This window comes from Pempheris klunzingeri, chromosome 9, assembly GCF_042242105.1.
Source record: "Pempheris klunzingeri isolate RE-2024b chromosome 9, fPemKlu1.hap1, whole genome shotgun sequence".
Classification (NCBI taxonomy): domain Eukaryota; kingdom Metazoa; phylum Chordata; class Actinopteri; order Acropomatiformes; family Pempheridae; genus Pempheris; species Pempheris klunzingeri.
Window position 1 is genome coordinate 3,074,220 of NC_092020.1, and position 25,842 is coordinate 3,100,061.

Below are 25,842 nucleotides of genomic sequence, written 5' to 3' on the forward strand. Positions count from 1 at the left end.
ATAACTGTCTGTAAATGTTTTTGTATGTATTGTGCATTTAGTAAGAATCCCACTTGAAAAAAGCACAAATCTGGAGCTTGACTATATTTCACAACACACTTAAAGATTAAAAACAGCTTCTTTGGCTTAAATCTTTGTCCTAATTAGGCGGCTGACTGAATACAAAATTATGAAAGCAGTGAAAAAAATCACCTGGTCTCTACATCAGCACCTATTTGAAAAACATTGTGTTAATGCTCTCTGTATATTGGGATTGGTTTGGTAGAAGGATTGTGGTTGCAGCCCTAGAGTTCATTAATTGTACGTCAGACATGACTGACAATGTGCTGCTGCTGTTTTTGTCTTTTCTAATGCGAAATGATTTAAAAGTCTCATCCATAATAGGCTGAGGGATGTGATCGCTGTGACTGCAACAATCACAATACTACTAGACTTTCAGCCTTCCTTTTAACATCATTTTCATACAGAAGCCTGCAGGTTATAAATGGTCTGTAAGCACAAACCCAAGTCGTCCTTTTGTTCTCTCACTCCTGCTGCTCTCTGCCTCCACATCTGCATCCTGGCACACATGTCTCCCTCATGAAGGCATTGCTGAATCCTTAATACTGAATTTGCAATACTATTAATGCAGACGTACTGGAGAGCCCTCTGGAGCTGTTTATTATATCATCAATGGGGCCAAAATGCATGCCCACTGGGACAGCTTTGTGAAACCTTGCATTGGAAAAACTGTGTTGTGCCAAATCTGGGATCTTTTCCCTTCAGCAGTTTGTTCCCTGTTTGTTTCTAATGCAGCCATAGAAGGCAGTTCAGTAAGCAAGTAAACCAGCAATGCAAAACTCCATCTGTCAAAGTTGAAAGTAATGGCTGCACTTTTTAATTAATCACTCAGAGGCAACTATCTTTACTGGCACAGTAAGGTTTTTTTCTTCTTTTCAATAAAACTAAGCCTTACTAGTGTCTTTGAAGGGATCATTTCTAACGGTCTCAAATTTAAATTCCTCAGTAAACTGACTGTGATGTTTTTCTGTAACTTGTGATCTAAAGAGGAATGCCATAATTGTGGAATATTATGTAAGCTGGGCCAAGGCACTGGTGCCTCATTGCTTCCACAAACCCATTGGCTCTGTGCTGGTTTTGTGTCTGAGGTGGTGGCTGAACATTTATTTTTCATTCTTTTTCAAGTAGTCATGTGATATAACACGTGCAGACCCCTTACTTAGAGTGTGTGTTTGCTGTCTGTTATGTTCCGCAGTGCCTGCTATGGTCCTGTACCTTCCTTCTCTTTGTGTGTTTTTTTTTTTAGTGTGAATCTTCATCAATATTGTTTTTCTTCCCTTGTTCCTCCCACCCTTCATCTCACCTTCTTCAGTCATGCCACGCTTCACTGAGCAAGTGGAGTCTGCAGTAGAGGCCCTGAGTGCAAACCCCTCTCAACCTGTGGATGAGAATGAGTTCATTGACGCATCCCGTCTGGTGTATGATGGCATTCGCGACATTCGCAAGGCTGTCCTCATGATCAGAGTAAGTCCTGCTGTTTTTTCAGCTTTTGTATTCTCAGGCTTGATTTTCGCTCTGTGTGAGCTTAAAAGAAATATATATTTTTATTGTAAAAAAAAAAAAAAAAAAAAAGCATATTCTTTTCCCTGTTAATAAATCTGGACAGTGTGAGTTGACGTCTTCTACCTTTACCCACCCAGAGCATGGGCAGAGTTGAAACTGTGAGGAGTGAATACAATACTGTTTTCACCACAGGATCTTTTCATTTGAATAGAAAGCTTTGCCTTTGACCACAGTCAAAAGCTTCAGGATCCCAGAGTAAAGGTTAGAATTTATTTACCATGGACAGCATCAATTTAATGTGGTTTAATTTAAAACCTTTTAACAGAAGCCATCTTATCCACAGCATTGTGAGAGTCCTTGGTTATTGTAGAGTAATGTAATCATATGTATATAGCCACAGGCCTGGGCGCCAGATGCTGTTTTTAATGGTATGTGAGAGTCTGTATATGCGTGCGGTTCTAGAAACCAATGATTAACTTGTCTCATGCAAGAGCAGACCTAATTGACCAGACTTGCAATCTAGTGTTAACAGCAGCCTTAGTTGTCTGTTGGTTAATGGCCTTTGCTTGAGTAGAACCATAACTGAGACAGATGGTGGCTGGCTACCTAATTGACTGACAGTATGCTGACAACAAAACCCACTCCAGCTCTAAAGACAAATGCATAGTTCTTAAAGCTTTATAGTTTAACTAGTTTAACTTCTTAATATTGGCAAATTGAATTTTTCAAGAAGTGGATTTGTTTAAACTGCTCTTGGTGTGTAATGGTACATAATTATGTATTTACTACATTAAGTTATAATGTGCTGGTTGGTTGTATTGTGCCATCCTCCATTATTTTCATTACTTTAATCTTCTGAATTGGAATCATTAGTCCTGACAGCACTTTTTGTGTTGACAGTGGTTCTTCCTGACTGTGCCAGGGCCTCTATGAATAATGCTGCTCTGAGACAGACAAAAAAAAAAAAAACAAATGACAGGGGGACCATTATGCAGTATTTGCATTATAATAAGCAATTAATTTAAAATGGAGGTTTTAATTAGCATTCTTAAGTTGGACTGTGAGCCAGAGAATTACATTCAATTTCCATCTGCCCCAGCGCCACTCTTGTTATCCAGATTGATTAAGCTGTTAACATTAGGCCTGTTGGGCGGGCTGAACGCTACCTGGTGGGTGGGTGTGTGTAGGTGTGCACGTGTGTTAAAAATAACAGAGGATTTATGAAAGACCTTGCTTGCTTATAATTAATCCGTGAGATTCAGCCTGCCATTCTCAACTGTGAGCAGGAGATAGCAGAGAGACTCAACTCAAACTTCATCCAGTATCTTAAAAGGAAAATTATGCAGTTCCCCATGGGTTTGCCAGGATTTCTTGATCAGGTGTGTGTGGTGATAGTTACAGGTTTTATGGTGACTATTCAGCAGGAAATGACTCGGCTGCTTAGCTGGGAAGTTATGGCGTTTGACACAGCATCTATACAGCAGTTTCCTGCAGCTCATGTTTCATTGCTGTTGTTTGTAATGAGATTAGACACGTGTATCAAAAACATACATTTCTATCTAGAAGAACCCTTTGCTTGGCTGAACTTCCATTCAGTGACACAGGTTAGATGTGAAACTAAGCATGTTCAGCTCTGTCCAAAGAAATATGAAATGTTGCAAATCAGCTGAGTTGAACACTATTACACAACTTTTCTAGAGGGCATGTGCGCACACTCGCGTGCACACACACGCATGTGCGTGCGCTTGCCCAGTCGCTCCAACCATCTTTCTGTAAACCCCCACATGCATGTGCTGCACAGTGGCCTACTCTTAAATCAGAACAGACAAGTGTGTGGCTGGGGCTACTTAAGACAGACAAGTCTTTAACCTCTGTAAGTGGTACACAGGCAGCCGATGCTGGACCTCCTTTGGATATTTGACAGGCGGACAGGACCCTCTCACACCTGTAGTGACATCAGAGAATATGCCTCCCAGACATCAAACTGTCTCAAAGTCAGGGAGCTGCTGACAGCGTCATACAGGGGGCAGCTGTCGTTACCTTTATGATTTGTGCAGTGCACCACGGCCCAAGGTGATTTTGCTGGCTCTGTCCTTAAAGAAAATCTTCTCTGCTCACAGAGGCCATGAGCACAATGCCATAAAAAGAATAACAATGTGGGTGAATTTTACTGTTGCACTGCCCTGTCCGTTTCTACAGCAGCAGACAAAAATACTAGACAAGACTAAGTCCTACTTTCTAGCCTTGTCTCTATACTGTAATTTGGGCTCTCTCCCTGTCTGCCCTTAACTATGGCACTTCAGATACCATCTGGCCATGCATGCTATATAGAGGTGATACAGGTGGGACTGAATATTTCAGCTTTCAGATACACAGCTGAGATGCCGGACATTACAAAATTAAATATTGATTAGCGTGTTTTGCCACAGCGTGAAAATGGTATTAAAATTTAATTTACTGTGACAACGGTACTACCCCGACAAAACCCCTTTTAATTGAACTGCAGGCTATTGTCACTTCTCTACAGTAGTGTCCCATTGGGTGCTCTCTGTGAGCCATCATTTCTGAGCCTCCCACATTCACAGGTTATCTGTTGCACAGGCCACAGCAGGTGATATCTCTGCCCCACTGAACAGCATTGTCTGGGTTGAAAGAGATGCCTGTGAGTCACTACAGCTTTGTATCTGAAACCGTACCCCCACTCCCTTGAGAACAAGAGCTTCTCTACATTCCATAAAGCAGTGTAAGGTTGTTCAGAGACCTTCAGCTATTTTTAGATGTGAGGGCTCCAAATCCATTACAGAAGGGAGGTATTGAGACAGCTGGATAAGCACAAGTAGTGGCACAGGCGTGATAATGCACCTTTATCTGTCCACATCATCCTCCCAGGGCCCATATCACCACCAAATACATTTTCCTGTCAGTCAGTATTTTGCCTTAAGCATGACCTGTTGAGATGGAAATTAATTTGAATATTAATATTTATGGAAGAATTCCTTGCTCTTAGCTTGTTGTGCATTCAACGCTTGGGAAGAGGTGAAGGATCAGGGATGAAGTTGCAACACTCGAGAAGAACACAACTCATGCCTCACCAGCCGTACTGCAGATAGCAGCGACAGATGGGAGTGAAGTGTTTTGCTCCAAATATGTTTCATACCAGCTTGTACCTTCATTTTCCCTCTCAAACTGCACAGGCAGCACATTACACTTGATTTACAAATTCATTTAGAGTTTACAGTTTCTTGTACCAAGCTATCGCGAAGAAGACATTTATCTGATGCTGCCCTTGCTGGCAGTGCCAAGGTATTTCTCATAGATAGTGAGCAGGTTGGTTATTTAATAGTGCTCAAAAGGCTGTAGTATGCCAATATTATTTTATGCTCCTCACATACAACTAACAGCTTTTTCTCACCCTTTTCTACCCTTTTCCACCCTTTTCCTTGTTTCTTCTCCCCACCCTGTTCATATGGCTATTTTGATCCATCAATTCCCCTTCCTCCATCCTTTGCTCCTTTCTCCCTCTCTGTTGTCCCATTACAGACTCCAGAGGAGTTGGATGACTCTGACTTTGAGACTGAAGACTTTGATGTCCGCAGCAGGACCAGCGTGCAGACAGAGGATGACCAGCTTATTGCTGGCCAGAGTGCACGGGTAAGTTATCCATCATTTGGTGCATTTCCAGACATTCCTCTCTGATCTCCTGCCTTTAAAGTCTTCACTTGTGAGATGGCATCAGTAATGCATTGTGAGAACTGGCAGATTTGTGTCAAGGAAAAACATTCACGTTTATTGTCTGAACATTTGCCTCATAGGAAGTTGCATTCAGAAGTGCTCTACAGAAAAGAGGCACACTTGAAGATGGATATTGGCTTACAGACTTGTCATATGCTTCATTTATTCATTCATGTTGCATGTTTGAGGATGAGAGGAAAAATGTAATCCTGGTGCTGGTACAATGTAATATAATTTAGAACACAGCATAATCATTAGAGTGATTTGATATCTCATTCACATTGCTGTAGTTTTAGAATATAGGAATACATTTAGCATTTTTTTATTTGTAGTAATGCAGATTATTGTGATCCATTGAAGCAGGATGCTCATGTTGTTGGAGCTACTGTTCTTTCACCCCCGTGCCTGCTGTTAATTGGTTATGCATAGTTAGGTAGGCACCTCCAGAACTAATGTGACCCAAGTATTTTTAAAAAGTTTTTCCTCATACAACTCTTGTTTACAACTGGTTCTCATTTGGTGTGTTGCAAATAGTTGCAATTCAAAGACATGGACATTAAGTGAGTTCAAAACTAAAGACCTAAGGCAGAAGTATACTTCAGCCTTTAGTGCCACTGGTGATCTTTCCGCGATGTCTTAATCCTTCCTCCTGTCTAATTCATGCTGTGACACGCTTCAGGCCTTGTGTCTCCAAAGTAGCCATAGCACAGTAAATGCAATGAATTCACGTTTTGCATATTACATCCAGTCTTTTAGAGGTCTTCAAAATTGCCACGTGTTAGTTTCTTGTTTGTTCTGTTTTTCAAATCCCATGCCCTTGTTTGAACCAGTGAATTGTGTTGGTGGTTGATTTCTTAAATGCTCATGTTGGACTGTCCAAGGTATGGAAAAGGTTTCCAATTTATGGAGAGCTGGTGGACGACCTGAAAAACACTCTATTGTCGGGCGTCTTCATAGCTCTCATGAGTTTGGATTTTGCTGCTCTGTCATTTTGGTTAGTCTGTACAATAGTAGCTTGATAGGCCAGTATTGGTTTGGTGTCTGTGTTACAATCTGCCCCCTTGCTAAACAACTTTCTCCCCAATTTAAGGTCACAATTAATTGTAACTCTTGAGGCTAACTGCATTAATGATTTAAAGAACATGGAGTAATAAATCTCAAAAATCCCCAGAGTGATCCATTAGTACATTTCTATGCTGTTTGTTTAGTTGGATAGGGGCCTCTCATCTTTACACTGCCCTGAACAGCTTTGTTCAGGCTTAGGTGACTCTAGAGAGAGACAGTCCTATTTACCAGTAATGGAATGAATGCTCTTGCGATGATATTCGATTTCCTGCTCTTAAGTGTCTGTCCACTTTGGTCTCACAAGCTCTTCCATTGAATGTCTGATTGCCTGTTTGGAAGCTGCCCTTTAACCATCCAGCCCAAGAGGATGGCTAGAAATGGTGCTAAACACATTTGCACATGATATTAAGTACCACTAAACAAATGCCCTTATATTGATCTTCTTCAGTGGCAAGAGGCATAGAGTTCAATACATTTACATTTTTTATACGTAGTACTTAGTGGCTGTGATGCAACCCAGTTTTAGTAGTGTAAAAAATATTACTTCCCCACCTAATCAGTGAAAAGCTCAGCTTAGAACACTGGTATTGATGACATTTATTTACAGAGACATAGTAGTTTATGGAGCCATTTCAGTCTTAACATGCCTGTTTAAACATTTTGATGACTAAAATTCAGCACAAAGTGAACAAACACCAAATGTCTTGATAACTAAAACTCCCTGGCCACTTTGTTAGGACACCTGTAAGATTGAATGTAATCCGAAACAACAGCTCAGCCATAAATTCTACCTGTACAAAGATATTAATGTTCAGTATGGATTGATAGTATCAAAGAGGCACGCATTGAACTATATGTTTAATATTGAGGTTGCAGTGGTGTGGAACTGAACTCTGTTACATTAAGAGGTGTTTCTAATGTTTTAACCACTCCATTTAAAAACATAGCATATTAGGAACACATTTTTAATAAAAACTGAACACTATGGGCTTCGTAAAGATAGAATTTGTGGTAGAGCGCTTGTATTGGATTGAATTAGATAGTATAGCTGTACCTTTTTATAATAAAAAGAGAAATAAAGGCATTATAAACTAGGAATACTGTGGTGTAGTGCGCCACAGTGGTTCTGTGTTGATGTCAAGCAACACCATGTCATTGCCTGGCAAGAAAACACGTGTGCATCCATGGAAACCATAGGACATGATGTAAAACAAAATGCCCTGGAGACTATAATGGCCTCAGTAACGATATGTTGAGGTCTAGCGTGCTAACCTGCTCCGCTTCCCATAATTCTTCCTCCAGGCTATCATGGCCCAGTTGCCCCAGGAGCAGAAGGCAAAGATTGCCGAACAGGTGGCTAGCTTCCAGGAAGAGAAGAGCAAGCTGGATGCGGAGGTATCCAAGTGGGATGACAGCGGCAATGACATCATTGTGTTGGCTAAGCAGATGTGCATGATCATGATGGAGATGACTGACTTCACCAGGTGAGTTTGGAATAACAGCTTGGCGCACACCCAAAGCCATTTTTCTTCCCTAGCAAATGATGGTCCCTTTTGTAATTGTATATATTTTCCTGCCCTCTGAATTATTGGTTTGTAGTGTGGCAGCACATTTTAAGTTTGCAGTCTGTGTATTTTTCTTAGTGTCTTTGTAGTGCTTTCTTCATTCACTGGGCCAGTATGAATATGACATCTTACAGTCCTCACATTGATATTCTAAAAGTTGTGCAATTCAGGCAAAATGCCAAGACAGAATGCACGTTTAAGTTAAGCCAAATACAATCATCCAATAAGCCCACATTTGTTTCCCAACATTTGCTCATATCTGCACATTACTGTGCACCCAGTTTAACACCACTGTTCATGCATCAACGCTCTTCATTTTCCTTAAGCAGCACTGTAGGTAGGATTTTCTTCTTGATTATTTTTCCATCCTCCCCTAATCTCAATATGCACAATCATAAGCAGTATGTCAAATCTCCCTCTCTCTGGTACATGAATAAAGCTGGGTGTGCACTGTAAATCTGGAATGGACAGTCTCACTCAGCAGAGCTGCTACAGGGTGGCCATATTCACCCTTGTCAGTGGTTTGTAGAGACGATAAAAGGAGGTCGAAAAAATGGTTGGAATAAAGACCTCAGGAATCATGATGTGTCCTGGAACGGTATGAAACATCTTTGCAGTAAATATGGCTTCAGAAAATTTGCCTCTGCTGAAATTAGTGGATGTGTCTCTTAGTTTCTTAGTTATAAGCAGTGCATTTAGAAACTTGGTTCATGCTTCAAGTATTGATTCCTGCAGAAAAACAAATCTTGCCAGTGTATCCAACTACAGATGAGACAGATAAAAAATGTATTTGAATTGAATCAATACCACATGTAACATCAGTGCTCCAAAGATAAACAAAAGGCTGGCATCACCACCAAACTAATACTCCAAATTAATTGATACTCTTAAACAGACAAAAATGATGTTTGGAAATCATCTAAAAACACAACATGATAGAATAGAATTGAACCCTGCCGCTTTTAGTAACACACAAGGACTCTCTCACCAAAAACAATTTTCTGTGGTATATGATAGAGTCCAGAAGCCTTTTTATTTTAAATGTTGCAGAAGTGACTTAAATCTCACTGGCAGATCATGAACCTTCCGTTTTCTGTGTGTTTGAGACTGTGCATGCATGTGTGTACATTACTTTGGAATTTGTGGCTGGGGATGGTAATATTGACACTTTCTGGGTAGTGTTGGAGAGCATTTCTATCTCTGCATGATTGTCAAACTTGCACAGTGTGAGTGTATTTGTTTGTTGGTGTGTGTGGAGGATGTGAGGAAACATGTTGGCCCTGTTTATACCTGGCATTAATACACGTCTTGGGTGATCCGATCACAAGTGGACAGCTCTATGTGTGCCTGTTCACACCTGGCATTAAAATGTGTCTCCACATGCGTCACCAGTGATCGTTTGTGATTGGATCTTACTTCCCCACTCTATGCAAATATACCCATAAATCATTTGCAAAAACATTTATAGGAGTATAAACATGTAGACATTAAAAAAAATCTATTTAATAGCAAAGTCACCTCTATTCAACCAACGGCTCATGTTTAAAAGTATGTATGAGTGCTTGACGCGACAATGTCACCACATGATGTTCCGTTTAACATTATTATCTCATCTTTAATATCACAATCTAAATCATATCCAAGTCTTTGTGAGCAGGCATATGGAGAACAAAGATGTAGGGTTTCACATTCACGGAAAAGAGACATTAAGGGTTTTAAATTCACTCATCACTCGTGCTGATTCACAGGGCTCAGTGGGCGGACATGTCCCTCTGCTAGAAACATCTCACAGTAGGGTGCAGATTCTAGAGATTATTTTTATAACTTGGTTCTGAGAATAAGTCAGTTAAAATAATCGTATCAATTTGCGCAGAGGACGTTAGGACGTCCAAACACATTGATAAAAGCGGTCATACGCGGCCAGTGTTGTGCATGAAGTTGCTAAAAGAGCCCGTTCATTTAACATGCTAACAATTTTGGTGAACGGTGACCTGAGCCACTAATGCATGTGAATGTGAGCTCACACTAAGAGCAAAAATATTTTAAAAGTGATTACAGTCCCTCTCCTTTTTGAAGCACGTTGTGCCCTCCGGATCTGAGAAAACAAGTTCAAATGTCGGCCACATAGGCAACGAATTTGAAATGACACATTGAGTTGAAGCATCCAGCTATTTTGTGGGGAAAATATCTGCAAGTGAATCAGCCATGAGCCACCGGCTGCAAAGTTCCCCCTGAAGTCTAACTCACAGCACTTTGTAAAGGACTGATTACCTCATTTGGGGAAAAAGGAATTACAGAGGAAATAAACGTGAACTGGTTCATTTTTCATGGACTGTCAACTTAGCTCAAAATTATGAACATGAACTAGTTCATTTTAGTCTATGTGAGCTGAACTTTGAGTTAGCTCTTGTCCACTGTGATCTAGCACAACACTCCCGGACCACCTCTGAATGTGGTCTGAGCGATTGGATCTCAGTGCGCCCTCAGTGCATCGTGGGTGCATTCACGCCTGTACTTAGAGCTGTCCACTTGTGATCAGATCACCCAAGACACATGTTAATGCAGCAGGTCTGAACAGGGTCTCTGACAGGCTGACTTTGTTTATGCCTGACTGCATTTGCATGACTGTGCCTTTTTACATTTTTAAGTGAATTACTCAGAGGACATTTTGTGCCTTTCTCTGAGTCACATCCGTAATCACTATGAAATGCTGCCTCTCCATCGTCATCTTTTGAATGGGTCAAATATCTCATCTCCTTGGCCAAAGAAGTACAATGATTGAAAGCTGTAGCAGTGTTCAAAATACTAACACAGCTAGTGATCGGACTGAGGTTATGCGGAACCCTGCAATTTTCTGTTTGTCTCTCATTCATCCATAGGACCCAGAAACCAATAATTGCTGCCTTTTGCATTACACATCCAGTGTACGGGCTGTACACACATGAAAATGAAATGCAAATGATGCTGCTACCATCTCAGAATGCCATCCGTGGTTTTTATTAGATGGTGTCAACTGTGTATATATATATTTTAAGAGGCTATTGATTGCAGTGACGTCTTTATATCAACGTGAAGGCTGCTTCTCTGTTTTACAATATAAAGCAGAGCCCAGCAGTTCAAATGAAAAACATCTCTCCAATCAGGAAAAGAGCCAACTGAAAGTTTTTCTCCATTTACACCATTTATAGACCTACCATCACTGGCTGTGCGAGTGTTACTGTGTTGTAAGTCAATGTATGTACTTTGTGTAATTCCTAATATAGTTTAAAAGGAGTTTTGACTCCAACCAGAAACAGCAAAGCTAGACAAGCAGAAAAAAAGCAAACAAAAACCAAATATGAGCTGAATTGTAAAGAAATGAAAGACATTTCAGAATTACAGCATGGATTCTCAACAGTCTTTGAGCACTGAGATGTCAGACTGTCAAGCACCGAATACTAGATGTGAGTGGTTGGGTCAGATTTTGACTGTTTACACTAAGATATCAAAAAGGTATTGCTACCAAACATCGCTGTTCGCCCCGTGAGCAAAATCATACTTCACAGTAGCTTATATTTGACCGATTCAAGAAGAGCAATGCTGTATTCTATTGGATACCTGACGAGGCCGCTGTGGGATTTTACACCATTAAAAATTCCAAGCTGCATATTTCATCTATCTGATAACGAACCACCAGCCTAATTCATTCTGAACAACAAGATGCTATTTGACACCTTTTAAAAACAATATTGTTGAGTAATATTTATCTTGTATAACCTTGGTACATAACTGTTAACTTGTCGAGTCGAGCACATTGTATTCTCTGTCCTGTTAGTGCCATTGGAAGTTAGACAGGGTTAGAGTTTAGGAAAGACAGCTGTGTGAATGGCTTTTGTGCCTGTGTTGTTAAAGCAGAGTTTGTTCATTTAGGGGCTCATATCACTACTTAGTGCTGCGGCTTTTCTCTTTTGGCACTCTGAGACTTTTCACCCTGACGGACACACATGGATGTTTGTCGGGCTGAATATATATCCTCACATTATGCCTCGACTCTCGCATGCCGCAGTCGCACATAGAAGGTCAGTAGCTAGCTAATTCAGCCCACGCCCAAATTATTGCCCCCTCAACCTTGAGCTGGCACAAAGCCCTGCCAAGGTTAATGCTGCTTGAGGTAATTGTTCTGGACCTCTCTCCTGACAAATTCGCAGAGAGTGAGAGAAATTCTTGTTGACTCCTGCATTGCTTATGGCGGTATGGTAGCTCTCATGAATAAGGCATGTGTTGCTTGGAAACATGCAGCATATTTGGGAGCCACCTATCTCAGAGCATCCTGTGCTGTGCAGTGCTCTGTCCGATGTGGCTTTCACCCACCTGGAAGGCCTGCAGCTGTCACCAGACCTGTAGTCGCTAGTCCCTTCTCCCTGTATAAATACATTACAAAAATCTTACAAAGGTGTCCTCTTGTCAGGATTTCTCTTGTCTAGCTGTGTGACCACTTTGTGCTTTTTCCCATCATTACTCACCTTGTCTGAGCTGGAGACGGTGAGGAAATTCAGCAGCTGGCCCTTTATTTCTCAGGGCTAAATCAAGGGATATTTTTAAAGACAGGAACCAGCGGTTACTGCAAGCATTGTAAAGTGATGCTTTTTTATTGGGACAAACTACAACATTACACTAGCATCACCCTATTAAAAACATGCAGGCGCTTCTCTTTTCCAGAACCCATCACAATGCCTCCAGTTCTGTCTCCAGGGGTTGACTTGGCCCCCGGAGAGCTGCCAGTCTGTGCGTTGACGCGTGGCCTCTTCCACTAGAACCCGGACTTGCTTTACAGCAGAGCAGCAGAGGGAGGGGGAGAGAGGAGAAAGGTTGGAGACATGAACAGAGGGAAGAGGAAGCGGGAGAACAGAACACAAAATTCCATCTGTTCTGTGTTGGATGGCTCATTTTTTAGCCTGGAGAGAGCAGCTTTGAATCCAATTTGTGCCTCTTGCCAACTGTGTCCCAAAGTCCCTTGTGGGGGCAGAAAAACGGCAAATGGCTGACAAGCTTACAGTGGGTCAGGTCTGGGCTGGACTGACCTGTGTTGGGACGGGTTGTGTTTGGCTCAAGAAGGATCAGGAATGTTGAACATTAGGACAGTGGCCAAAGCCTTTAAACTGAATTGTTCTCTCATTCAGTACTCTTCTTTTTTTCTTTGGCTCTCCTTCTTTGTCCAATGACCATTTAAATGAAAAGCTGATGTGTTTTTTTGGTGGGGGGTTATTTGCACATGATATATTCATTAATTAAAATAGATTTTACAACCTTGAAAAGAAGCATAAGCCAGAGGGAAGATGACACTGTGGCTGACGCTCTGTCCCGTGGATGAGATGGTGTTATCTCCTGTGTCTCTCTCTAGGTACAATGAGTGGTTGGTCCCATCTGTGTTCAGGCGCTCATTTTAGCCTGATTAAAGACCAGGAGAGGATTATAGATGGGGTCAGTTGGTCATTCAGTAGCCTTCAGTCTGTGTGTTGCGAGTTTATTTAAGTAGCTTCCTCAAGTTGTGCTGTACCGAGATCAGTAATTTGACTCCCTTTTGGAGAGAGGGGATTTATTGATTTGGCCTTTTAATTTAACGTGCAATTGTTGATATAACTAGGCCAGCTCTCTCCTTTTATTAGAAAGCTAGATTTCTTTTGCTGTTTTATGTCCTTTTATCTAAATATAGTGACATTTGATTAAGGTAGTTAATAAATTCCTAATTTGGCTTTACAGTTCTGTTTTCCTTCCTTCCTCCTTTTTCCTGGGATTCATTTTTTGTTAGTCCCCTCATTGCCTGGATTGTCATGGGGACTCAATAGAGAACAACCAATGTCTCTCCTTCAGCCGATATGGATCCAGTCCGGTTTGGTTTTTAGGCTTCTCATAAACCCTTCAAAGCTGTTTGAATATAAGGGGCCAAATAGTCTGAACTGAGAATTTCTGTTGCGATAGAAAACATTTGCCAGTAGTGACCAATATGATATGATGGCCTCAGTGATGCCAGCATATTACAAGTATATTTTGTCTGTGATATGCTAAAACTTCATGAACAACGCCCTGTTTTGTAAGTGGGATGGTAACGCCTCAAAAGACTGATAGCACAGGTCTGTGGTCCCATTTTTTTTAAGGACGGCCCTGAGAGTGAAGGCTGCCCCTCTGCATTAAATGGGTTATAAAATGTTCTGAGCTCTCACTGAACAATATGGTGCCAGTGCGTTGCTATTTTGTGTGTTAGTATTTTATATGTGTGTGTGTGGAATCATCTGTGCACCAGCATGCACATGCATTTCTGTGACGCTTCCTTGAACTCAAGCCATGCTTCTCCATCCATACTTGCCTATGACCGAAAAAAAACCTTCCAAAACAAACAACCACTCCATGACTGAGATACTGCTCCTGCATATTGAATGAGGCTGCAGTAGATCAGAAACAGTGACTGATCTTTCCACTTTTTCTCCCCAGGGGGAAAGGGCCACTGAAGAATACGTCTGATGTCATCAGCGCAGCCAAGAAAATTGCCGAGGCAGGATCAAGAATGGACAAGCTGGGTCGCACCATCGCTGACAATGTAAGTCATTAATGAACCTCCATCCCAAAGGGTTTGATGCAGACTACACCTTTTGTGCTAGCGACTCCGATATGTAATTGACGGTGTATCAATGTGCCACATCGACACTGTCAGGACCTAATACATTGGTAACAAGAGCAGCAACATAAAGGAAAAATAAAATAAAATGACTCTCACTCACTTGCTTGTGTTGAAAAATTGTAGCACAAAGTTTGGGACATAAGGCTAATGTCATGTCTGTGGTAAAATTAAGTAATTTGATTCATAAATCCTGCTCCAGTGTTGTATTAACTTTACATCACTGTTGTTAATTGGCAATGTGAAACCTCAGGAAGGAATCTGACCTTTGTGTAATTGCTGTGTTAGAATACAAGGGACATACTAATCCTAGTTCTTCCAGCACAAGTAAGACTTATAGATATATAAAGGAGGCATTGCGTCATTGCGATGGTCACCAATTTACTTCAGAAGTAAAAGTTATGATCCACCAAGACATGCTCTGACTACAGTGCACAAGTAGACACCATGTTGTCAGAGCTGAGTTAAGTCATTACCCGAACGCAGAGCTCGTTCTCAGCTCCTGTGTTGCTGAAAGAACTGACATTGCTTCATGCTGTTGCGCTCACGCTGAGTTTGAAAAAAAAGCAAAGTTTTCATACTGATTGCATCTCTGCACCCCTTTTTATTTCTAAAAGTTGTCCTTAACAGCGCTTCTTTTAAGACAGACTTAAAGACTCACTTTTCTTTTGGAATATTCTTTGCTCTTATTACATTAAACCATGTCTGCAAAAAAAAGTATAAAAAAAGGCAATGAAACAACATGATTTTTTTTTTTTTTTCACAAATGATTTTTATTTCACAATTTTTTTCCTCCTCTGCACATAGAGGAGCAAATCCAAGTAGTACGCTCATACAGCAGAGCCCCTCAGTTGTTACCAACCACTATTATTTGCGTTATTCATGAGACACCCCTTACCAGTCGTCACCAATTTCTTTCAGGATCAAACACTCCCTCCCTCCTGCTTTTCCATTTCCCACTCCCCAATTCCCGATTCCATCATCTTTCCACATCTATCCTTTACCCCAGAGACTATGGCCCTTGACATAGGGAAACACACATTCAATTATCCATGGCCTCATATTTCACTTAAATACTTGCACTGAACCACACCTCTGGGAGACAATGTACATGATTTATCCCCCAACTTATTCATGTTCCGTCTCTCAGGCAGAGACTTATAGCCTCCATGTCTGCACTGTGTATACATTTTGTTGTTAAATCATGGAAGAGTTTAGTTTAGTGTTGTTTGCAACAAGACATGGCTGTCAGATTGAGGTCTTCTCTCATAAAGACATTGCTTGCTTCTGTGGTTTCAAAGTACCAGCTGTGGGCTTCTTCTGTTTAAGAACACACGGTCAGGAAGGCACACACTGGCTTTAGATGTTTGATGTAAGATTTCAATTTCGATAACACCGTAGACGTTTGGCAGTCTCTCTTCTACTCCAAAGTGTTGACGTCTGCACTGATATGTTGGCAAAATATTGTAACAGAAGAGAGCCTCTTTGTTAAGTGACGACTTCATTCAAGTTTAATGATTCGTGGCTGACTGCAGCACATGGATTTAATGCTGGTCATTAACAAATCTGTTTGAATCCAGTTTGCGCTATATGTAAATATTTATCTCGCAGTCCAGGTCTGCCTACACAAAGCAGTGGTGAATAATTAATTTAAGGATTATGTAGTTATACAGCATAGCTTTTATCTACCCATTGCTTGTCTAATGAGAAGAGATGTGTTTGGGCTGCTGGGACACGTGTGAAGTATATTCCACATGTCGTTGGCAACAAAAATACATTTAACAAAAACAAATATATTTCATACATTTTACTGACACTCAAAGAGGATCTCAGAGCTATGTCAAGTACGTTTTGACTTTTTGGTGCATGGCCAGGGGTTTCAATTATGCCAACACAAACTGGAATCATCTGTATTTAGCTTTCAGCAGAGATCTCTTCCTCATAGTCCGACGTAATGAGCTGCTGGCCTCCAAGAGCCCTGCACGTCAGATATTTTATTTAAGGTGCCCTCAGATCCTTAATATTACAGGCCCACGTCTATCACAAAGTAAAAGTCTGATCTGTTCTGACCTAATTGCATCCGAATCATCTGAATAGGGAATAAGCCGTTCTGGAAAGTGACTTTTTTTATGCCTCACTGCCGCTTTTGAAGATGCTTATTCACTTTAATGAAAACAGTGTGATCCCCCAAAGAAAACAGATGGGCAACTGTGCAGGTGCGTGAGCGTATGTGCTGAGTGTTGGTGAGTGTGTGTAGGCATGCCTACATAAGAGCGCGTCTGATGGCTGGCCCGCCTCACCTTTGCACATTGATATAGATGTTTAAATTTGGGTGACTATTTTATTGTCCTATCGTCAACCATTTGTAAGTACTTGTTTCTTTATCTTTTCTTCTGTGTATGTGTACGTTTGTGTACACTATTAGGGGATTTAGGGGTTTGAAGCACTCAAAGTATGAATAAATGAAGAGCTCTGGCTGTTGGAACAGAAGTCTTTGCCAAGAGTGAGGACCCCTCCAGCCTCTGAACCCATCCAGCTGTCCCTCTTAGCCTTTCTCTCTCGGTAGAGACCAAAACACTAGCAGACCAGGCGACACTCACCCGTAACACATCAGCCAGGTCTCCCAGGGATGAGCGTGGGGTAGAGGGGAAGGGAATGATGGAGAGATAGAGGTAGAAAGAAGGGGGAGTGCATTTGTGTGGAGAGAAAAACATCCCTCCTGAGAGATGAATCCATTAAGAGTGATTCGCCTTTTAATTAGCAGTATAATTGCCAGGTGGCAGTTTTTTAAAATTTATTTATTTACACAGGCAGTTTATATTTAGTGCCCTATCTCTAACAAAGCAGGAGATGCCACAGGCCCACTTACGGCAAAGGCATGGCATGTTGGGATGGTCCACATACTCCAGCAGCAATAGTTAAGTGAATCACCACCACCAAGATGCACACATACTGACAGTCAGAGGAGCAAAGGCAATGCTGGGACTGCTCATTAACCTAGGCATATTAATCACTTGTGCTCTGTGCCTCTGGCCTGGAGGGCCTATGAGGGTTTACTCCTCATATAAAACACATTGGCAGATGGTCCCAGACTGATAGCACAGCATCTCACACCCCACTCTCCTTCACTAGACTGTCTCATGGTGTGTTATGCTAGGTACATATTGTGTTCAACAGAGATATGCAGGTGGACATGGTCTAGTTTGGGGTTTCTGAAAAATCGTTAAATATGTGTAATAGAGCCCTATTAAAGTTTAAAGAAATGAGTGTAGTGCAGAGATGAGCTGCAGGATTTAGGTCAGTGCCGTACAAAGGTCTGCACTGCAGTTTATTAAGAATTTATGACCCTCCTCTGCAGGGCACCTTATGAGAATTCCATCTGAGAAGGCTGGTAAACAAATAATGCTATGTAATTGAGATTTATAATGCAAATGTGTTAGCCACTATGTAGCCCATAAATTTCTGCTGCTGGCCTGCTCACCACATAAACACTTGCATGTACACATACAAACACATGCACATAAAATAAGGCTCGCATATTTAGAGAATGGGCATGTGCTAGCTGTGTGTGTGTTTGTTGTGCAAGCTTTATTCTCATGATGTATACTGACATACATAGTGTACTTTTCCAATTTGCATTCAATCAGTGGAGATTTATGGTGATCCATGGGCTCTGTTGCTGGTCACAGTCTAATCCCTGCTCTGGCCCTAGACGCTTTACAGCAGACAGGGTTGTAAATTACCTACTGCAGTGGAGAAGCAAAATCACCCAGAGAGCCCACAAATTCTCAGCTCAGCAGTTCAAGGGTCAGACCTCAGCCAACTGCAGTTCGGCCCAACCAAGTGAAGCTCACCTTATTTGCTGGTCGAGAAAATTTATCAACTCCCAATTGATTGTTTTGAAAGGCATTTACCCATGGTAATTCAATATTTTAATGTATTTTGTCAACCCGGAAGGCCCAATAAAAACAGTGTGGCCTTGAAAGAGCCACCTTTGGTAACGCAGGAGCTCTTACAGACAGAGAATGCACTTGGAAGGAAAATTAAAAGCAGCCAAACATTGTATTGAGATGTTTGTATAAAGTTGTCGGTTCCTTACCTGTGGACAGACCCTGATTTGGGCAGGGCAAAAAGAATAGTTGTTATAATATATTTTTTGAAAGCTTTGAAGCCCTTGGTTGTAGTCTTTGTCATCCTACCTGCAACTGCAAATCTGTTTTATTTATTTATTTTTTGTTCCCATCAGGTGTCAAGTGAGCCAAAACGGAGTAAAAGATCTGGCCAAATAAATGTCAAAGCCTGAATATCAAAAAGTTAAAAGTATAAATGTTTTAACATGCCTGTTTGTACTTAGCTATTCTGTCGCAGCCATGTTAAGTTATCACTTTCGCTTACAAGTACTGCAGTGAAATGCCTGACTGACAGGTGCAGCATGAACATTAAAAATTGATGAGGGCCATTTAATTGGTCCCTGTGGTTACCTCTAAAATCTGTCTTTTTGGCTTGCCCCCAGCTTGATTTTCTCCTGTCACACCCAGACTCTCTGTCTGCTTCAATGTCACATTAACATTCCCAAGCGCCAGCCTGATTGAATTGGCTCCACGCAAATATGGAGCATCTTTTTAGCGATGGCAGTGAGGAGAGGAGATCTGGCTATCATCATCCTGGTTGAAATAGATGTTGATTGACATTGGTAGACAATGGCTTATTTATATTTAGTCATCAACCGTAAAAGAATCAGCACCAGACAGACAAAATCTAATGTACCAGCATGCTCAGTTTCATTACAGGTCTTGTGAATTGGAAGGCTGCTCTGTTCAGTAAACCTTCAATGTATTACTGAGGTATTTTTTTGAAATTCACTCTCCTCAGTGGTTTGAAAGCGTCTCGTCTATCTTCACTTTTTCCCCCCCCAGTAATTTGTCACCATTGCATCCACCGTCATTGTTTTCATGTTTTTAAATTCTGTTAAATGTATAAAACATTAACAAGTTACTGTGTATTCATCTTGTAGTGTCTATACACTACAGCTTGGAAGTGATCATTCTCTATCCGTACATAGCCCCATCTCCTGCTACAGTTTATGCCCAAAGTAACAGAGTGGTCTCTCTAGTACTTTGTTTCCTGTATCTCCTCAAAACATTTTTTTTGTCATGGACCTTGGCCTCACTGTTTTCCCCGATGGCAGCCAGCGCACTGTAACGTACAATACTGTGCAAAAGTTTTAGGCAGGTGTGACGAAATGCTGTGTAATGTAAATCAGATCAATATTTGGTGTGACCAGCCTTTGCCTTCGAAACAGCATCAATTCTTCCAGGTACACTTTGCACACAGTTTTTGAAGCAGGTAGGTTGTTCCAAACATGTTGTAGAACTAACCACAGATCTTCTGTGGATCTAGGCTGCCTCAAATCCTTCTGTTTCTTCATGTGATCCCAGACAGACTGGATGATGTTGAGAGGTAAGGCTTGGCTGACCACTGGGACTACGGTCCTAAACGTTGCCTCAACATCTTTGTGCTTCTTCCAAAGAGCTGGAACAGCACATCTTGAAACCCCAGTCTGCTCTGAAATCTTTACCTAGGAGAGACCTTGCTGATGCCGTGCTCAGTCTTGCTATGATGACCTATGACATGACACTGTCTTCCACATCCTCACCTTGGTAGCCGTTTGGCTTTCTCACCCAGTTTTAAGCCTCCTACACAGCTGTTGCTGTTTCAGTTAATGACTGTGTTTCAACTTACATAGGAAATGGATGATCATTAGCACCTGCTTGGTATAATTGGTTAATCATACACCTGTGATTCTACAAAATCCCTGACTTTGTGCAAGTGTACCTAGAAGAATTGATGCTTTTTTGAAGGTAAAATATTGATTTGATTTAGATTTGTCTTCTGTTCGCTCACATAGCATTTTGTAAATAGATCGAAATAATTAAATGTTATGTTTTTGAAAGCATTCTTACTTTACAGCATTTCTTCCCACTTGCCCAAGACTTTTGCACAGTACTGTATATATCTTTGCTTCCTTCCAACCCTTGTGGCAGTTGGGAGGTGTAATGGCAGATAAAGGTTCCCGGGGGCTTCTTGTCCCGAAGGTCCTTTCTCAGGTTAGGCACAGTTGATGATCCACATCCCTGTATCACACACACAGGCACACAAATGTCTGATTTTATTTTTTTATTTTTTTCTCCCCCCCTTCAGGTTTTGTATGTCAGAGCAGTGAAGCAGCATGGTTAAACATGCTGGCTGGTCTAAGGTTTGGATTTGCACCCTTCTGTCTGAGCTATGAAAATCCAGCCACAACACCACACAGTGAAGCTTGGCCGAATGAAAGTTTGTGTTTGAGCCTGCCTTTTAACTGTGGCAGGAGAACAAATTGGGCTGTCAGTGCGTTATGATATGGGGTGATTTATAGGGTTGAGTGGGGTTGGGCGATATGACGGTATATCCTGTGCAACAGCAGACATGTGTCTGCTGCTGGAGATTTGGAAAAACCATTTCCACCGCAGGAGCTATTCGCACGTGACCTTGGCCCTAAGTTATCTCATGTGATCTTGTGAACTGACTGGCAAGGCAGACCAATCGCCAACCCGAAGGGTTGAGGCATAGCTGTCAATATACTTTTGGAAATAAATTCTTTTTAATTGTTTAGCTCTGCCTGCTGTGGCTCTCTGATAACCAGTCTCGAGGATAAAGCAACAGGGAAAGTCCCACCAATGAAGACGCCAAGCAAAAATGATCTAGATCATCTCAAGTAGATCTGAGAACAATGGGGGAGTATCAATTTTCACATGGAGGGAAGTGACTGAAAAACAAAAGATATCAGAAAACACCTCTGTGCACTCCCCAACAGGTTGCTGGCAGCGGCACATTAAAATGCTGCCTTCTCAGTAAATATTGGAAATGGGCATTTCCTCTGGGTGATGCGTCCTGAAAGGTCAGTGCTGGGCGGCAGCAACACAGTGGCTGTGCCTCTGTCTCTGCTCTGTATAATGGAATTCACCGGAACTGCATGGCATTTCCAATGATGGGATGTGACCTTCCTGATCATCATTTATATCATGGATATTACCCAACACGTAGCACAGTGAAATCCTATTGTTTGTCCTATTATTTGTCATTATTATTGCCTCGTTTTCTTTTTGTATTTGTGTGTTTGTCAAGGGGGAAAAAAGGTTTTTGCTTTTGTTTTAAACTGTGCTCTGAAGAACAAGGAGTAATCAGACGGAATGAAAAATATAAGAGTGACCCACACACTTACAAAGTGAGACCCTCATGAATATGGAATACACTAAGTCGTGTAAAGTATTACTTAAGAAATTCAATTATCAAATTGGAATAATGATCCACTAGCCTCTGACCCAACTTTGGTGTCACCTTTTATTTTTCTGAGGGAAGGCACTTAAAGCCAGCAGAGAGGAGACAAGAACAACTCCACAAGAGTCATTGACATTTCTACATGTACTTTTGGCTCCTTTTTGAAAGATGGTGACTCACCTTTTCTATTAGTTTGCCTTGAAAAGATATCCAGACTGTTATGAAGTCTCTTGTGGCCCTCTTCTTGCTTTGCCATCTCTCAATAGTAGCTGACCAAGCAAGGCTAACTGTCCCTGTCCATAACTGGCCACACAGCATGTGGGAAAAGCAAGAGTCTACATCATCAGGTTTGAGGAACATTTCACAGCAGCACACATGAAAGGAGAGGAAAAAAATGACAACGAAGGGCTCAAATGGTACAAGCCACTATTACAGGATCACTTAGCGGGAGCGACGATTCCCTTCCCTTTTTAAAGAGCAATTTTATGTGAAATGGAAATGAATTGTTAAATTAGTGAGTCTAGATGTGGTTTTCAACATTATGGTGTTTGCATTACCTGCAGATACATTAATGTATAAGTTGAGCAAATATACATACATTAATGTATATACCCCATGTAGTATTTTCTCTTTGCACTATTAATTATTCATACCATCAAGTATAAAAGCAGAGCCACAAGGATTCTTGGTGAAATGTGAGTTACCTACTGATAACAGCCTGATTTCTGGGAACATGAATATAGTACAGTGAAGGTAGTCAGTGAGGTACTCGGCAATGATGAGCTTGTGAGTACCCCCTGAGTTAATCACACACCGTGCCTCTATTTGCATTACCAAAACAATCCAAGGTGTTCTTGTCTCTTCTCTGTGCAACTTATGTATTCACATGTCACAGTCAGAGCAGCCTTGCAGAGTTTCCTGAGTGCTGAGTGAAGCCAGCAGCTGAGCTGAGTATGAGCACAAGTGATGCTTTCACAGTGCCCTGCTCTCAGCCGTCTGAATACTTCCCCAAGCCCTCATTAGCATGGCTGCTGCATTCAGCCTCATCCCAGGTCTTTGCTATTGCATGTGTGTGCGCCTGTACACACACACACACTCTCTCTCTCTCTCTCGCTCTCTCTTACTTACTTACTTACACCCCCCTCCCAACTACACTTGAATCCTCCTGTCTACATCCCGTTTCCCCAGTTGGATTTCTCCCCCTTATTTACTCCTCCATACTGTTCCCCCTCTGGCTCACTCTTCATCCTCGTCTTTTCTCCAACTACTTATTTTTCTCTGGTTCTTTCCTCTTTTTTTAACCTTCCCCTCTCTCTCTCTCTCTCTCTCTCTCTCTCTCCCCCCCATTTTCTCCAGTCTCTCAGCCATGTATTAAGTCCTCTCCTGTATGATGATCACCCCCTCCAGCTCTCTTTCCCCTCATCTCCTCTTGCATACTTTTCTTTAATAGAATGTCAACTCTTACATTTTCCCTCCTCTCTATTCAGCCCATCAGTCTATTAATCAGGAGTGGGTGGTAGTGATAGAGGACTTTTACGAATGTTGTCTATAGCGCTCTCAGCAAGGGAAGATATAATTGTAATGGGTTCATTTGTATTTGTTTCTGTGATTTTTTAAATTTGTGTTCATGTATGTAGATACGGTAGGTTTCTGTGAGTTTGGTGGAAGGATGTGTTGCGAGTATTTTCTTGGCTCCTTATTCTGCTGTAGCATTCCATCGCTCTGATGTACGCCGTGTATGACTGAGCACAGTTGTGCTCACTGGGGTGCTGTTTAAATGCATGTATGCATGCATGGCTGTATGTCTGGGAGTGAGTGCACTATATTCAGCGGAGCGCTCTTCACTCACACCAGAGATGCTGACGCACTCAGTCCTATTCTGTTTGAAGTGTCAAAAAGTCTTTGCTTAGACTAAAGAAAACAGACGGTGGATATCTCGCAATAATAGCCATTACCACCATTAAAGTACTATTCCACAGAAGATGAGGGAACTTCTGTGTCATCTGCTCGCTCATAGCCAGACAAAATGCCTCCTCATTTTGTCTAGACACATGCAAACACTCTTGTACACTTATGCTCTTTAGCGCTGATCTCACCAGCCCCATCCTGCAGAGATTCCATCAATTAAAAGATTGGCTGCTATTACCTCGCGTTCACCTTTTCCCTGCACTCAGAATTAACAGCTGCCAGAGGACCCCTGCTTCACACAGCCGAGCACCTGCAAATACTCACGTTTTAGCCAGTGTTTTCTCTTGTTTTGCTCACTCTCACGGTCACCCTGGTGCTTTCCACAGGTATATTTAGTTTAGCAGTTGATGTGAAAAGCTGCCAGCCTCTGATTCTCTGTAAGAGAGTCGTCCTCGCCACGTCATAATGACTGCTGACATACTTCTTGGGTGTCAGGTCACTCTGCCGAGTTCTACGATGTGATGTAAAGCGTCAGAGCCCCATCAGGGCGTTTACATCTCTCTCTTGATGAGCAGCTAAGAAGAGTACTGTGGCCTCATTACTATGCTGGCAGGGGCTTGTTTAGCAGACCAGGAAAGGGATTGGGAATGGTGTTCCAAGGTTTAGTACCAAAGTCTAATTATGATGAGATGAAATAATTCAAAAAGACTGGCAATGCCAAATTATATGCATTTGTAGGGCTATTACCATGCTGCCACTTTAAGTGGGTTTTATGATAATTTATTGGATTTCTTGAAGTTGATCAGTTTTTATGGCTCCAATGTATTCTGTGTTGTGTTCCCAGTTGGCTTTTGGCAATATTGTAAATGCCTTGTTGGAAACTAGAATAAGAGGCTTTTCCAACTTGGTTTTGAGCATATGGTCTCAGTACACATTTTAAAGCTTCCTCTCATGCATTGCATGTTTCCTCTGAGAATTAATTGAATTTATTGAAGCCTTTTCCAACCCTGAGCAGTATATTCACACTGTCACACCTACTGTCATTGCTTAGTTGTGGTGATGGAGGAGTCTCAAACTTTTTTTCCCGCTCTAGAACCCAGGTTACTGACAGCTGGGATGTTGACTTGGTTTTATATCTTAAAACCTTTCTTATCACAAACCAGGCTGCTGTTTACACTCTGGATTGAATATTTTTGTTTCCAAGAAGACTTCACACAAGATTATTACCATCACCTGAAAGTAACTGATTGACAGCAGCATTTGCCTCTTAATAAAATTAGCATTTTGTGTGACTTGATCGTGCTTAACCCTGTGAAGATGAGTTATCAATCTACCAGGTTGTGGGCGTTCGTTTGTCATTTTGGCTCTGAGCACGTCCCTAATGTGGGTGTCTACCTTACCTGTCAAACTGCTACTAACTCATCTTGATAAAGTGTGAGATCACTGCGTCTGTAGTATCACATAAATATTCAGATTGAGTAGTGCCAGCAAATGACCAAAGTCACAAAAATTGATTTATTGTACAATCTCCAAGGTCGTATCATAAGCACAAACCTATTTGCACTCGTATTCTAATTGATGCGCACATTAGTTGACACTTGTTGTCTTTTCTCTCTCGCAGTGCCCCGACTCTACCTGCAAGCAGGACCTGCTGGCCTACCTACAGCGCATTGCCCTGTACTGCCACCAGCTAAACATCTGCAGCAAAGTCAAGGCCGAGGTGCAGAACCTGGGAGGAGAGCTGGTCGTCTCTGGGGTAAGTTTAGCATCATTTTAACCACGGAGACGCATTCTACAGTTCAGTCTTCCCTGTGAGAAAGGCCCCACAGTGACATAAGAGTGGTAGAGCAGCCGAAACGGGGTATTAAACAATTTTTGAGGAGAGCAGGGGGGCGGTAAGAGTCGGTGTCGGTAAATGCAGCTTCACAGACAGCAGTGTGCCGATGAAAGGGACGAGTAAGAATACAGAACACTGATGCAAGGAGTGCAGGTTTCAAAACATTCACACAAAAAAAGGTACAAATGTAAAGCGAGGCAGTG

General features: G+C 41.7%; 1 protein-coding gene across 2 annotated transcripts in view; it reads left to right on the forward strand.

The window, feature by feature from the left end:
* ctnna1 (catenin (cadherin-associated protein), alpha 1) overlaps positions 1-25,842 on the forward strand; it is a 79,356-nt gene that overhangs the window by 50,695 nt on the left and 2,819 nt on the right. For both annotated transcript variants that reach the window (XM_070836458.1, XM_070836459.1), the window contains exons 13-17: positions 1,373-1,524; positions 5,104-5,214; positions 7,663-7,844; positions 14,394-14,499; positions 25,424-25,558. In XM_070836458.1, coding sequence (XP_070692559.1) covers positions 1,373-1,524; positions 5,104-5,214; positions 7,663-7,844; positions 14,394-14,499; positions 25,424-25,558 — 686 coding nt within the window. The remainder of the gene's footprint in view (positions 1-1,372; positions 1,525-5,103; positions 5,215-7,662; positions 7,845-14,393; positions 14,500-25,423; positions 25,559-25,842) is intronic.